Source organism: Physella acuta, unplaced genomic scaffold, assembly GCF_028476545.2.
Source record: "Physella acuta isolate Inbredline_101_S28 unplaced genomic scaffold, ASM2847654v3 ptg001467l, whole genome shotgun sequence".
Classification (NCBI taxonomy): Eukaryota; Metazoa; Mollusca; class Gastropoda; family Physidae; genus Physella; species Physella acuta.
Window position 1 is genome coordinate 127,050 of NW_026732982.1, and position 15,117 is coordinate 142,166.

The 15,117-nt window shown below is 35.8% G+C and overlaps 1 protein-coding gene across 1 annotated transcript; it reads right to left on the reverse strand.

The window, feature by feature from the left end:
• Window positions 1-725: 725 nt before the first annotated feature.
• Window positions 726-14,495, reverse strand: LOC131928167 (cilia- and flagella-associated protein 157). The gene is made up of 10 exons (XM_059284107.1): window positions 14,161-14,495; window positions 12,462-12,583; window positions 11,144-11,293; window positions 9,216-9,369; window positions 8,684-8,951; window positions 7,281-7,411; window positions 6,286-6,436; window positions 3,586-3,776; window positions 1,979-2,174; window positions 726-943 (listed from the first exon to the last, which is right to left on the reverse strand). Exons 1-10 carry the CDS (start codon window positions 14,322-14,324, stop codon window positions 791-793), a joined length of 1,680 nt encoding a protein of 559 aa, XP_059140090.1. The 5' UTR covers window positions 14,325-14,495; the 3' UTR covers window positions 726-790.
• Window positions 14,496-15,117: the final 622 nt, after the last annotated feature.

Consider the following 15,117-nt stretch of genomic DNA (forward strand, 5'->3'; position numbering starts at 1 on the left):
CAGAACAAAATTAACACTGACACGCTTAGAACAAAATTAACACTGACACGCTCAGCCAGAACAAAATTAACACTGACACCCTCAGAACAAAATCAACACTGACACACTCAGAACAAAATTAACACTGACACACTCAGAACAAAATCAACACTGACACACTCAGAACAAAATCAACACTGACACACTCAGAACAAAATCAACACTGACACACTCAGAACAAAATTAACACACTCAACCAGAACAAAATTAACACTGACTTACTCAGCCAGAACAAAATTAACACTGACATGCTTAGCCAGAACAAAATTAACACCGACACGCTCAGAACAAAATTAACACTGACACCTATCCATTGTATGGAGACTTTTTCTTGTATAGCGTGATCACACAAGGTTCTGGGTATCTTTAAATTAGGAAGATCATGTACTGTATAAACGTTGCGATTTTAAAAAAGAAATTGAGTAATGACTATGGTGCATCAACAAGAACTGCATACAATATGCAAACAGAAATGTAACTAGGCCTACTTTTTAATGAGACCAATGTGAAAATTACTTCTCTAGGCATGTGCTAGAAGTATTGTAAGTATCTAACTGGCAGTATAGGGAGATTCTTTTATTCAACTTCAGGTTCAATAGTCTTATGCAGATTATTCAACTTCAGATGTAATATACTTATACAGATTATCAACAAGCAAGCTCAATAACAAGTTCAAACAAAAAAAATATCTTAAACATTAGGTTTATTTTTTCAAACAGAACTGAATGTTAAAACTAAGGCGGTGATGGATTTAAAACCTGCTGTTAAGAAACTTGGTGGGGGTGGGTCTGGGTGCTGACCCTGTGGGTGGACGATGTAACTCCTGCACCTGACTCTCTTGGACCTTGGAATACAGCTTGTACTCTGGAATACTGCCACGCATTTGCTGGGAGTAGACGATGGCCTGAAAATAAGGGAATATTTGGTTTTAATTTGTGGCCAGATAATAAGGGAACATTTGGTTTTAATTTGTGGCCAGATAATATGGGACCATATGGTTTTAATTTGTGGCCTGAAAACAAGGGACCATTTGGTTTTAATTTGTGGCCTGAAAACAAGGGAACATTTGGTTTTAATTTGTGGCCAGATAATAAGGGAACATTTGGTTTTAATTTGTGGCCAGATAATAAGGGAACATTTGGTTTTAATTTGTGGCCAGATAAAAAGGGAACATTTGGTTTTAATTTGTGGCCAGATAATAAGGGAACATTTGGTTTTAATTTGTGGCCAGATAATAAGGGAACATTTGGTTTTAATTTGTGGCCAGATAATAAGGGAACATTTGGTTTTAATTTGTGGCCAGATAATAAGGGAACATTTGGTTTTAATTTGTGGCCAGATAAAAAGGGAACATTTGGTTTTAATTTGTGGCCAGATAATAAGGGAACATTTGGTTTTAATTTGTGGCCAGATAAAAAGGGAACATTTGGTTTTAATTTGTGGCCAGATAATAAGGGAACATTTGGTTTTAATTTGTGGCCAGATAATAAGGGAACATTTTGTTTTAATTTGTGGCCAGATAATAAGGGAACTTTTGGTTTTAATTTGTGGCCAGATAAAAAGGGAACATTTGGTTTTAATTTGTGGCCAGATAAAAAGGGAACATTTGGTTTTAATTTGTGGCCAGATAATAAGGGACCATTTGGTTTTAACTTGTGGCCAGATAATATGGGACCATATGGTTTTAATTTGTGGCCAGATAATATGGGACCAATTGGTTTTAATTTGTGGCCAGAAAATATTTGACCATTGGGTTTTAATTTGTGGCCTGAAAATAAAAGTCCATTTCAAATTTTTATTTGAATTACTATGTAATCAAGAGAAACGTCTCTCTTACTTAAAAGCTATTAGACTCCTAGTATGACACATAATGCTTTAATATGATATTAACTTAAAACTATCTCCCCCCTTCACAATGAAAGTTAATACATCAACCAACCGTAGGTGCATTAGCTGTCTGAGTTCCTAAAGATTTACACAAGACTCCACGCAGGGGAGCTAACTCTGACAGCTTGGCAGTATTCTTCATCTTTTGTCTTGGAGTTGCCAAAATCTGATCAGCTCTAGGGGTTAGCCCTAGGTCACCCAGTATATAACGGCCATCTTTTTTTTCTCTGGCTTGTTTTTCTGCGACACTAGAAAATTTTAAAAACCATTAAAATGATTCTTTAACTCTGTATAGCAACTCACTAACATTAGGAAAGTACAGGTAACGTGCTGACCACGCAATCCCTTCTTATGTCGAGGTCACAGAAACAGGTGAACTCTATTTTACCTGCCCTGACAGATAAATAGGCAGTCAAGTTCAAAAGGAAAGTTTATTTACTTTTCATGAGTCAAAGGCCAACCTGTATCTGTTCAGTTTATACATTTATAAATGTACTCATTCATACAACACTAAATGATGTACTTGTTAAATAAAGTATTCTGTATTATAAATACAGAGAACAATTTCAAACACTAAAATGTTTTTATTTAACACACAATGTAGAGAGGACACTGGTAACATTATATAGAAGTGATTAATCACACACAAATCTATTGACTGATCACACACAAATCTATTGATTAATCACACATAAATCTATTGACTGATTACACACAAATCTATTGATTAATCACACACAAATCTATTGACTGATCACACACAAATCTATTGATTAATCACACACAAATCCATCACACACAAATCTATTGACTGATCACACACAAATCTATTGATTAATCACACACAAATCTATTGACTGATCACACACACATCTATTGATTAATCACACACACATCTATTGATTAATCACACACACATCTATTGATTAATCACACACACATCTATTGATCAATCACACACACACATCTATTGATTAATCACACACAAATCTATTGATTAATCAAACACAAATCTATTGACTGATCACACACAAATCCATCACACACAAATCTATTGATTAATTACACACAAATCTATTGATTAATTACACACAAATCTATTGATTAATCACACACACATCTATTGATTAATCACACACAAATCTATTGATTAATCACACACAAATCTATTGATTAATCACACACAAATCCATCACACACAAATCTATTGATTAATCACACACAAATCTATTGATTAATCACACACAAATCTATTGATTAATCACACACACACATCTATTGATTAATCACACACACATCTATTGATTAATCACACACACATCTATTGATTAATCACACACACATCTATTGATTAATCACACACAAATCTATTGATTAATCAAACACAAATCTATTGACTGATCACACACAAATCCATCACACACAAATCTATTGATTAATCACACACAAATCTATTGATTAATCACACACACACATCTATTGATTAATCACACACAAATCTATTGATTAATCACACAAATCTATTGATTAATCACACACAAATCCATCACACACAAATCTATTGATTAATCACACACAAATCTATTGATTAATCACACACAAATCTATTGATTAATCACACACAAATCTATTGACTTATCAAAAAGAAAACCCAGTTACCTCTGATGAGTAACAGTTTTGCGGTTAGGAACAAACGTAAGTGATATTTGCTCAGTTGGAAGGACATCGCGCTTGGCCATCTTAATCCCCATGGCCTGAGAGCTTTTCATGAGAACCACCAGACTCTCCAGCATGTTGTGTTGTATCTTCTCACAATCTGGGGTGTATCTTTCATCAGATGGAACCAGCATCTGTAGCAAATACGTCATCTTTTATGTTACCTCTATGTTCATTTGACACAGGTAATATATAAGACTAGCTGTTGAGGGTCAGTCTGAATTCACTTCTAGATAAGTGAATGTGTGGGTTGTGGCAACTACAAACTGCACTTACAAAATGATTGACTAAAGGCCAAATAATAATAATGGAAGGTAACTATTTAAAGTAGATAAATATTGTATTCCAGTGACATATATCTTCTCTGACATGAATTAAAACAGCTATTGTAGACACTGACATAACCACAACCACTGATATATCCCACAACCACTGACATACACCACATACACCACAACCACTGACATACACAACATATAATACAACCATTGACATACATCACATATAATACAACCACTGACATACAAAACAACCACTGACATACAAAACAACCACTGACATACAAAACAACCACTGACATACAAAACAACCACTGACATACACCACAACCACTGACATACACCACAACCACTGACATACGCCACATACACCACAACCACTGCATACAGCACAACCACTGACATACACCACAACCACTGACATACACCACAACCACTGACATACACCACAACCACTGACATACACCACAACCACTGACATACACCACAACCACTGACATACACCACAACCACTGCATACAGCACAACCACTGACATACACCACAACCACTGACATACGCCACATACACCACAACCACTGCATACAGCACAACCACTGACATACGCCACATACACCACAACCACTGACATACACCACAACCACTGACATACACCACAACCACTGACATACGCCACATACACCACAACCACTGCATACACCACAACCACTGACATACACCACATACACCACAACCACTGACATACACCACAACCACTGACATACACCACAACCACTGACATACACCACAACCACTGACATACACCACAACCACTGACATACACCACAACCACTGACATACACCACAACCACTGACATACGCCACATACACCACAACCACTGCATACACCACAACCACTGACATACACCACATACACCACAACCACTGACATACACCACAACCACTGACATACACCACAACCACTGACATACACCACAACCACTGACATACACCACAACCACTGACATACGCCACATACACCACAACCACTGCATACACCACAACCACTGACATACACCACAACCACTGACATACACCACAACCACTGACATACGCCACAACCACTGACATACACCACAACCACTGCATACACCACAACCACTGACATACACCACAACCACTGACATACACCACAACCACTGACATACACCACAACCACTGACATACACCACAACCACTGACATACACCACAACCACTGACATACACCACAACCACTGACATACGCCACATACACCACAACCACTGCATACACCACAACCACTGCATACAGCACAACCACTGACATACACCACAACCACTGACATACACCACAACCACTGACATACACCACAACCACTGACATACACCACAACCACTGCATACACCACAACCACTGACATACACCACATACACCACAACCACTGACATACACCACAACCACTGACATACACCACAACCACTGACATACACCACAACCACTGACATACACCACAACCACTGACATACGCCACATACACCACAACCACTGACATACACCACAACCACTGCATACACCACAACCACTGACATACACCACATACACCACAACCACTGACATACACCACAACCACTGACATACACCACAACCACTGACATACGCCACATACACCACAACCACTGCATACACCACAACCACTGCATACAGCACAACCACTGACATACACCACAACCACTGACATACACCACAACCACTGACATACACCACATACACCACAACCACTGCATACAGCACAACCACTGACATACGCCACATACACCACAACCACTGACATACACCACAACCACTGCATACAGCACAACCACTGACATACACCACAACCACTGACATACACCACAACCACTGACATACACCACATACACCACAACCACTGACATACACCACATACACCACAACCACTGACATACACCACAACCACTGACATACACCACAACCACTGACATACACCACATACACCACAACCACTGACATACACCACATACACCACAACCACTGACATACGCCACATACACCACAACCACTGACATACACCACAACCACTGACATACACCACATACACCACAACCACTGACATACACCACATACACCACAACCACTGACATACACCACAACCACTGACATACACCATAACCACTGACATACACCACATACACCACAACCACTGACATACACCACATACACCACAACCACTGACATACACCACAACCACTGACATACACCACATACACCACAACCACTGACATACACCACATACACCACAACCACTGACATACACCACAACCACTGACATGTACCCCAACTACAGCTCACCATGACAGATTCCTTGAGTGTATCCACAGCATTAGTGAACAGATACTCATTCTCCTCCCTTGTCTCTGTATCTGTCAGACTGTTCAGCCGCAGCTCCACATTCTCATGCACCAGATCATTCACTCTCTTGGTCAGCTGGTCAATATCTTTCCTGTTGGCAAGCAGAGACAAATAGCTCAGTAATATTGCCAAGAACATCATGATGCCGTAGACCAGCAATGTTCTGGCTAACAATGGAATCACAGAGTTCTTGAATGTTCACCTAAAACACACTTTTTCTAACCATCAGCACAATGCCAGAAATTTATTAACATATTTTTTACTTTGTGTGCATCTTTGATCTTATAAAATATGACTCCTTTTTTCCTTAAGGAGATATGCACCTGGAGAGGTGAATTCCTAAGTATGTGTATCAGGACATTAGATTAAGAAATGATGGGTCACCCATGCAACCCTCTCTCTACTTTGCTGTATAGTCAAGAGGAAAGCTAAGCATTACATTTGGTGCCAGCTTTGGTAGCTGTGGCTGCCTAAAGAATGGCAATCCTATCACCCAATTAGTCTATTCTTCAATCAGGGAGTCTGTGAACTTAATTGCCTAATTACATCATTGACCATGGAGGCAATTGCTTTCTCAACAATTCACACTCTATGACCAATGAGAAAATTGTTTACTTAACCATTCACACTCTAGACCAATAAGAAAATTGTTTACTTAACCATTCACACTCTAGACCAATAAGAAAATTGTTTACTTAACCATTCACACTCTAGACCAATAAGAAAATTGTTTACTTAACCATTCACACTCTAGACCAATAAGAAAATTGTTTACTTAACCATTCACACTCTAGACCAATAAGAAAATTGTTTACTTAACCATTCACACTCTAGACCAATAAGAAAATTGTTTACTTAACCATTCACACTCTAGACCAATAAGAAAATTGTTTACTTAACCATTCACACTCTAGACCAATAAGAAAATTGTTTACTTTAAAACCATAACCTCCACTTGCAGCCGAGAGCACTCTGTTTCATCACCTCTGTGCATAGCGTACTGGCCCTTGAGTTGGGTAATTTGCTCCTGTTGGCTGAAACATTGCTCTCTCAACTTGTTCATTAACTAATAAAGAAAAAAAGTAATAACATATTCATAAAGGTCATAAATTATATTAAAGATACGCTCTGGGATTTAAAAAGTAAAACAAAACAGGTTGTTTTATTAACTCAGTTTGGTTGTACACTGAATAATAAAATTGTTGATTTCTTAAAACCAAACACACAAATCATATTTTTATTCATATTAAGCAAAAAAAAAAAAAAACCTGTCAGATTGTGCTATCAAAAATCTTTAAATTTAACCTTAAAAAGTCCCTAGACCTTCTAGCATCAAGTTGTATCTTCTTAACCCCTAACATAGGGGCGTGTTACTAAAGCCCATTTAAGTGACCAAATTAACTATTGTATAGCTTGCTTCTATGCCAGTTAGCAAAATGTGTATGGTAATATTTGACAATGTGTTAATTAGAAGTAAAATAAATGAAAAAAAAAATCTTGTCATGTGTCTCATTAGACGTAAAATACATAGATTTTATGTTTCTCATTAGAAGTAAAATGCATAGATTTTATTTTGGTTATTATGTTTCTCATTAGAAGAAAAATACATAGATTTTATTTTGGTTATTGTAATGTGTCTCATTAAAAGTAAAATAATTTTATTTTTATTTTAGTTATTGTAATGTGTCCATCAATTAGTTGTAAATATGTAAAATGGTAATGATTTTTTTTGTTAAATGTTTCTTAAAAAAGGTTTCACCTATCTTTTCTCCCACTTTTTCTTTATTTAAAAGTATAAATTAAAAGAACAGAGACAAAGAGATATGTAAATGTTGAGTATATTAAAACAAAACAGAGACAAAGAGATATGTAAATGTTGAGTATATTAAAACAAAACAGAGACAAAGAGATATGTAAATGTTGAGTATATTAAAACAAAACAGAGACAAAGAGATATGTAAATGTTGAGTATATTACAACAAAACAGAGACAAAGAGATATATAAATGTTGAGTATATTAAAACAAAACAGAGACAAAGAGATATGTAAATGTTGAGTATATTAAAACAAAACAGAGACAAAGAGATATGTAAATGTTGAGTATATTAAAACAAAACAGAGACAAAGATATATGTAAATGTTGAGTATATTAAAACAAAACAGAGACAAAGAGATATGTAAATGTTGAGTATATTAAAACAAAACAGAGACAAAGAGATATGTAAATGTTGAGTATATTAAAACAATACAGAGACAAAGAGATATGTAAATGTTGAGTATATTAAAAAAATACAGAGACAAAGAGGTATGAAAATGTTGATTATATTAAAATGCTCACTTTTAAACTGTCTTGATAACGAGCACTCAATTCTTTTTCATTGGACTCCAGCAGTATGATCTTCTGCTCCAACTTGCTGCTGACCGTGTTCTGCTTGTCGTTCTCTTCAATCAGCTCCACAGTCTTGTCTGACATTTTGGCCAGCTGCGCGCTCACCATGATGTTCTCATTCAAAGCTCTTTTGATGGTTGTATTGAGCGTCTTGTCGGTCACCTTGCGGAATTCGCCAGCAACCTTTTTTATCCGAGCTATCATTTCACTTTTTAACCTGTGGGATTTGGAAAATAGGAATCAATTTTTTAAGGAAACTTTTTAAATCATTTTTATAGAAAACCTCACAATTTTTATTATCTGCTATATTACCTTTTTCCTTTAGTTAAATACTGCAAGTGTGTATAATTAACCTAGAACTTATTTTAAAAGCCTGACAATACCTTCATTTATAACAAAAAACAAACAATTTGACAAAATCACTTGACAATAACTTAAGCACAGAACAAACACAGAAAATGGCAGAAAAATCAGACAATACCTCTCTTTATCACATACGAGTTTACGCTCCATATTGGCAATACTTTCTGTATACTCTTCATTTTTTGTTGCCAGCTCCTCTTCGAGCGATTCAAGCTTTGACAACAAACTGTCTCTCTGAAGACGAAACTCTTCCAATGCCATAAGCTTCGAGTCTGAATAGTAATTGAAAAATGTATTAACATTTAATTTACTATGACTGTCAATATACACTGATGATATATTCACTACTGTGGAAAAACAACGTTAAGATAAAATCTCTAAAAAAATCTGGAAAAACATGCAGAATACTTAACAAATTCTCTGCCCAAATTTAACTACATACTTTACAAGAGATTCTTCTGCCGCAATCTAATACATTTAACTAATTTACTGCATCAATCTAACTACATAAAAACTAATTATCTGTCACAACATAACTACACACTTAACAACAGATTATCTGTCACAATCTAACAACATAAAACCTAATTATCTGACACAATCTAACTACATACTTAACAACAAATTCTCTGCCACTATCTACATAAAACCTAATTATCTGCCACAATCTAACTACATACTTAACAACAAATTCTCTGCCACAATTTAACTACATGAAACCTAATTATCTGCCACAATCTAACTATATAAAACCTAATTATCTGCCACAATCTAATTACATAAAACCTAATTATCTGACACAATCTAACTACATACTTAACAACAAATTCTCTGCCACAATCTAACTACATGAAACCTAATTATCTGCCACAATCTAACTATATAAAACCTAATTATCTGCCACAATCTAATTACATAAAACCTAATTATCTGCCACAATCTAACTACATACTTAACAACAAATTCTCTGCCACTATCTACATAACAACTGATTATCTGCCACAATCTAACTACATAAAACCTAATTATCTGCCACACTCTAACTACATACTTAACAACAAATTCTCTGCTACAATCTAACTACATGAAACCTAATTATCTGCCACAATCTAACTATATAAAACCTAATTATCTGCCACAATCTAACTACATACTTAACAAATTCTCTACCACTATCTACATAACAACTGATTATCTGCCACAATCTAACTACATAAAACCTAATTATCTGCCACAATCTAACTATAAAACCTAATTATCTGCCACAATCTAACTACATAAAACCTAATTATCTGCCACAATCTAACTACATAAAACCTAATTATCTGCCACAATCTAACAACATACTTAACAACAAATTCTCTGCCACAATCTAACAACATACTTAACAACAAATTCTCTGCCACAACCTATACATACTTAACAACAAATTCTCTGCCACTATCTACATAAAACCTAATTATCTGCCACAATCTAACTACATAAAACCTACTTATCTGCCACAATCTAACTACATAAAACCTACTTATCTGCCACAATCTAACTACATAAAACCTAATTATCTGCCACAATCTAATTACATAAAACCTAATTATCTGACACAATCTAACTACATAACACCTAATTATCTGCCACAATCTAACTACATAAAACCTAATTATCTGCCACAATCTAACTACATAAAACCTAATTATCTGCCACAATCTAACTACATAAAACCTAATTATCTGCCACAATCTAACTACATAAAACCTAATTATCTGCCACAATCTAACTACATAAAACATAATTATCTGCCACAATCTAACTACATAAAACATAATTATCTGCCACAATCTAACTACATAAAACCTAATTATCTGCCACAATCTAACTACATAACACCTAATTATCTGCCACAATCTAACTACATAAAACCTAATTACCTGCCACAATCTAATTACATAAAACCTAATTATCTGCCACAATCTAACTACATAAAACCTAATTATCTGCCACAATCTAACTACATAACAACTGATTATCTGCAACAATCTAACAACATACTTAACAACAAATTCTCTGCCACTATCTGGCTCTGGTTCTCATCTGCTTCTCTTCTGATCTGCATCATCTGTTTTCTGCACTGTTCTTGTTCATTGTCCAATATTTGTTTTAAAGTTGTATACTTGTCGTTTAAGTCATTGTAAGCATTCGCTAAATTAGCATAGAAAAATCAAATTACAACATATGGGAAGAAATATATGTCGAAAAAATTTTAGGAATCTTAGTCCAGATCAGAATACCTTGGGCAACAGAGTAAAAAGCAATAAGAATAGGACGATGATAACAGTTAATTAGGAACAGGAAAAAGTAAAACTAAATTCATTTAGCATTTGATGTTACATATATAATCTGTCAAAGCATTAACTTCTGTTATATAAAATGTAGATTAAATGTGATTTTAAAAGTAAATCACCACATGAGTTCTAAGGAGAAAAATAATTTTTTTTAATATTTGCAATATTTTAATAAAATGTAAATGACCTTATTTATTAAGCTATTTATGACCTATTTCCTTAAACTTTATTTAGCAAGGTACACACTTAGACCTGGTGGTAAACAGGGCAGATGAAGTAGAGTTAATTTTTCTTTGAACTCTCTGAACTCACAATCATTCCTCCCAAGACACTTTTACATATTTGTGTCAAGAGGCCTTTTAGAAATTAATAGTTCATACATTTTTCTATATTCTACATCAGGGGTCTCCAAACTACGGCCCGCGGGACGGATGCGGCCCTCGAGTGTGTTGTTGGCCACCGACAGTGTTTCTTTCAATTTTTTTTTTCTCTGGGGGGGGGGGGGGGGGGGGGGGCACTTGAAATTAATTTGTATATATTTCTATATAAATTATATTTTATTTGGGGGGGGGGTGGACTTTTTTCGGGGAAGGGGGGGGGGGGGGACGACTCCATAACACCGAAGATATGCCTTGAAGAAACTCTGGCCCCTGAACTGATATCTGATAGTCAATGCGGCCCTCGGTCTGAAAAGTTTTGAGACCCCTGTTCTACATGATGGTTTAAATGCCTAATTATAAGGCGAACAGAAGTAAATTTATTGTGTAAGTAAGTGTATTTATTTCTGACATAACAGAAAAAGTGAAAAATAACTTTAGTTTTTTCAAGCCTACAAGAAGAAAAATACTCAATCTGGTGAAATAGAAAATGTGCTGGCAGTAGACCCACCATTTTCTGCCACCAGTAGGACCTACTGTAGTCAGTAACGATACAAACCCCTATGTTACATCAATTATGGAAAGATACTTCAATCATACACAGGTTAAAAATGCCAGCTATCAACATGTTGAGAAAACTATTTTCACCTTTCATTTCCAGTTGATATTTCCAGAAGTTGATGATGTCATTTTTGTCAGTCATACACTGATCAAGCTTCTCATTAAACTGGGTGCTCGCTACAACAAGCTCATCATTTTGCTTTTGGTACCTAGGAGGAGTTACAAATGTAAGTTTAATTCATCTCTATCTGTAATTGAGCAAACAAAATCAGGGAAATACCTAGTTGTTATAAAATAAATAATCATAAAGGTGTGTTACTTAAATACTTTGTAGCTACACATACAAAATATCTACTAAAAACGCCTATATTATCATTCATAATTATTATTAGGCCTGTATACATAGCACAAATTAAGAGCATGGTTTTTTATCTATAGGAAATAGAAGATAGGTCTAACTAAATCACTCATTATACTCTAGTGAAGTTTAGTCAAACTGTTCTAGAGTAGATCATCAATTTTAGAAACTAGATCTAGTTCTAGTACAGTGTAGTATTCAGGTTTAAATTATATTAAGTTATGATTAATAATTTTTAATAAATAAAATCATACTATAATTTAGGCTTAGAGTGGTACCTCAGGATAAGAGTAAGATTGCTAGTTTGTTAAATTACTCATGCTCAAACCAATTTTCTCCAATAAAATTAATTGAAATGCCATTAGCCTGATCTGTTCCAGCCCCCAAAATGCCATGGAAGATGCTGGTGGAGGTACAGGCCCAGTGTAGGGTGGAGGAGATTCACTTCATTCAATTACTCATTGTTAATGCTAAGCTCTTTCAATCACTCTAATTTACCTACTCATTTTACTTTTACTGCTGCTTTACAGTAGAATTTAAACTTCAGCTAACATAATTGTACCTAAACTACATTATGTTTTGCTACATTCACTAAATTTTCATTGCTAGTTTACTTTTCTCTTCGCAGATCTTTGCTTTTTATGCCACGCTTTCCTTATTTTCCTCATTTTACCACTAAAACCATGAAATAAACCTATCCCAGGAGGCAAGGATATTTGTTTTTCCTCCTTTTTACCCAGAATTTTTCTGAGATAAATAGCTCCAGTGCTGAGTGCACAATTAGAGCAGCTTTTTTGGGGTGTTTCTTATCGACGAATTAATCCGGTTACTCGTAGAATCACTCGTAGATCTAGATCTATCTCATATTTTGCTCTCAGAGCAAATTGTAGATCGCTCAAATTGTAGATTGGACTAGATAGTAGATAGTGTTTAAAAATCTCATACACTCATACACTAAGTTAAAGTAGTAAAGTAGATCTAGTTATAGATCTAGATCTACTAGACTACTAATATCTATATTACTTTTTTATCTAGTCTAGTATGTATTCTAGTTTAGTATTCAGTATTTAGCAGTGGCGTAGCCAGGATCGTCTCAAGGGGGAGGGTTCCAATTTTTACCCGGGGACAAACTTTCGATTTGCACCCCCCCCCCCTCAAACTTTCGATTTGCACCCCCCCCCCTCAAACTTTCGATTTGCACCCCCCCCCTCATACTTTTTCTATATACCGAGGGTTCTATGGGGGGAGGGGTTATGACCCCCCCCCCTGCCTACGCCACTGGTATTTAGTAACTATGTAAGTATTATAATTATAAGTTTATAAGTATTACTGACTTATTAATGTTGTCGATGTTGGACGACTTACTTACAAGTTACTACTAGAATAGTCTAGCTAGCTAGAGTTAACTTAAAATCTAGATATACTTACTTCCAAACTTTGTCCTCTAGGATTTTAATTTGCCACAAGTAAAATTGTTTTGTTGTATCGTCAATTTTCGGTACCGTAGATTTCTTATTTTCTAGTTGTCCTTTTCCTTTACCGCTCTTGCTACTGCCTTTAGATCCCTTTCTTCCTTTTCCTTTTTTCCCCATTTTAAGACACTGCAAACGAACCGGCTATCACTTCCTTCAATATATTGCTTTAAATTTGTTTGTATGAGAGATTTTGAAATTGCAGAATTCAATCGTGCGACGAATGTCTGACAATATTTTCAAATTAGCCATATCGTCGTGCAGGCCCACGGTTGCTAGGGTAAAGTTGTTGGCGGCAAATATTTTTAATTTGACCGATTGGCTAAAATTGTGACAAACATTGTCTAAAATAGATCTAAGCCTATTGCCAAGCAACAGATTACGATTCATTTGCACCTCATTCAGTTCTAATGAAAATATCCTGCTTTCCGTTTCAATCATTAACATTTTGAGTTTATGAGAACTTGATATAGATCTAGAAGTCTAGATCTAGATCTAATATAGCACGATAGGCACACAGAGAAGGGCAAAAGCTTATAGTTATAGAGACTAGTTGACTAGTATGGCACGAGTTTACGAGCTATATTCTATGGACATCAGGCCAACGGGAACTGGACATCAGGCCAACGGGAACTGGGAATCAGGCCAACGGGAACTGGACATCAGGCCAACGGGAACTGGACATCGGGAACTGGACATCAGGCCAACGGGAACTGGACATTATGCCAACGGGAACACTACATCAGACCAACAGTGTCCACTGTTTGACAATTACATCAAACTTTTTAAAAACCACAGCGCCACCACTGGGAAGGAAAATTTTTAATTCACATAGATCTAGATCCGGAAGATTTTTCTCAGACAGAGGCCAACAGAGTTTCTTCCATGCATCTCATCGGGGGACTCCCCCTCC

Coding starts and splice junctions, on each gene's coding strand:
- LOC131928167 (XM_059284107.1), bottom strand. CDS start 14,324: ATGGGGAAAAAAGGAAAAGGAAGAAAGGGATCTAAAGGCAGTAGCAAG. Junction 12,584..14,160: donor CTAGAGGACAAAGTTTGGAA/GTAAGTATATCT, acceptor AACTCCTCCTAG/GTACCAAAAGCAAAATGATG. Junction 944..1,978: donor AGACAGCTAATGCACCTACG/GTTGGTTGATGT, acceptor CCTTATTTTCAG/GCCATCGTCTACTCCCAGCA.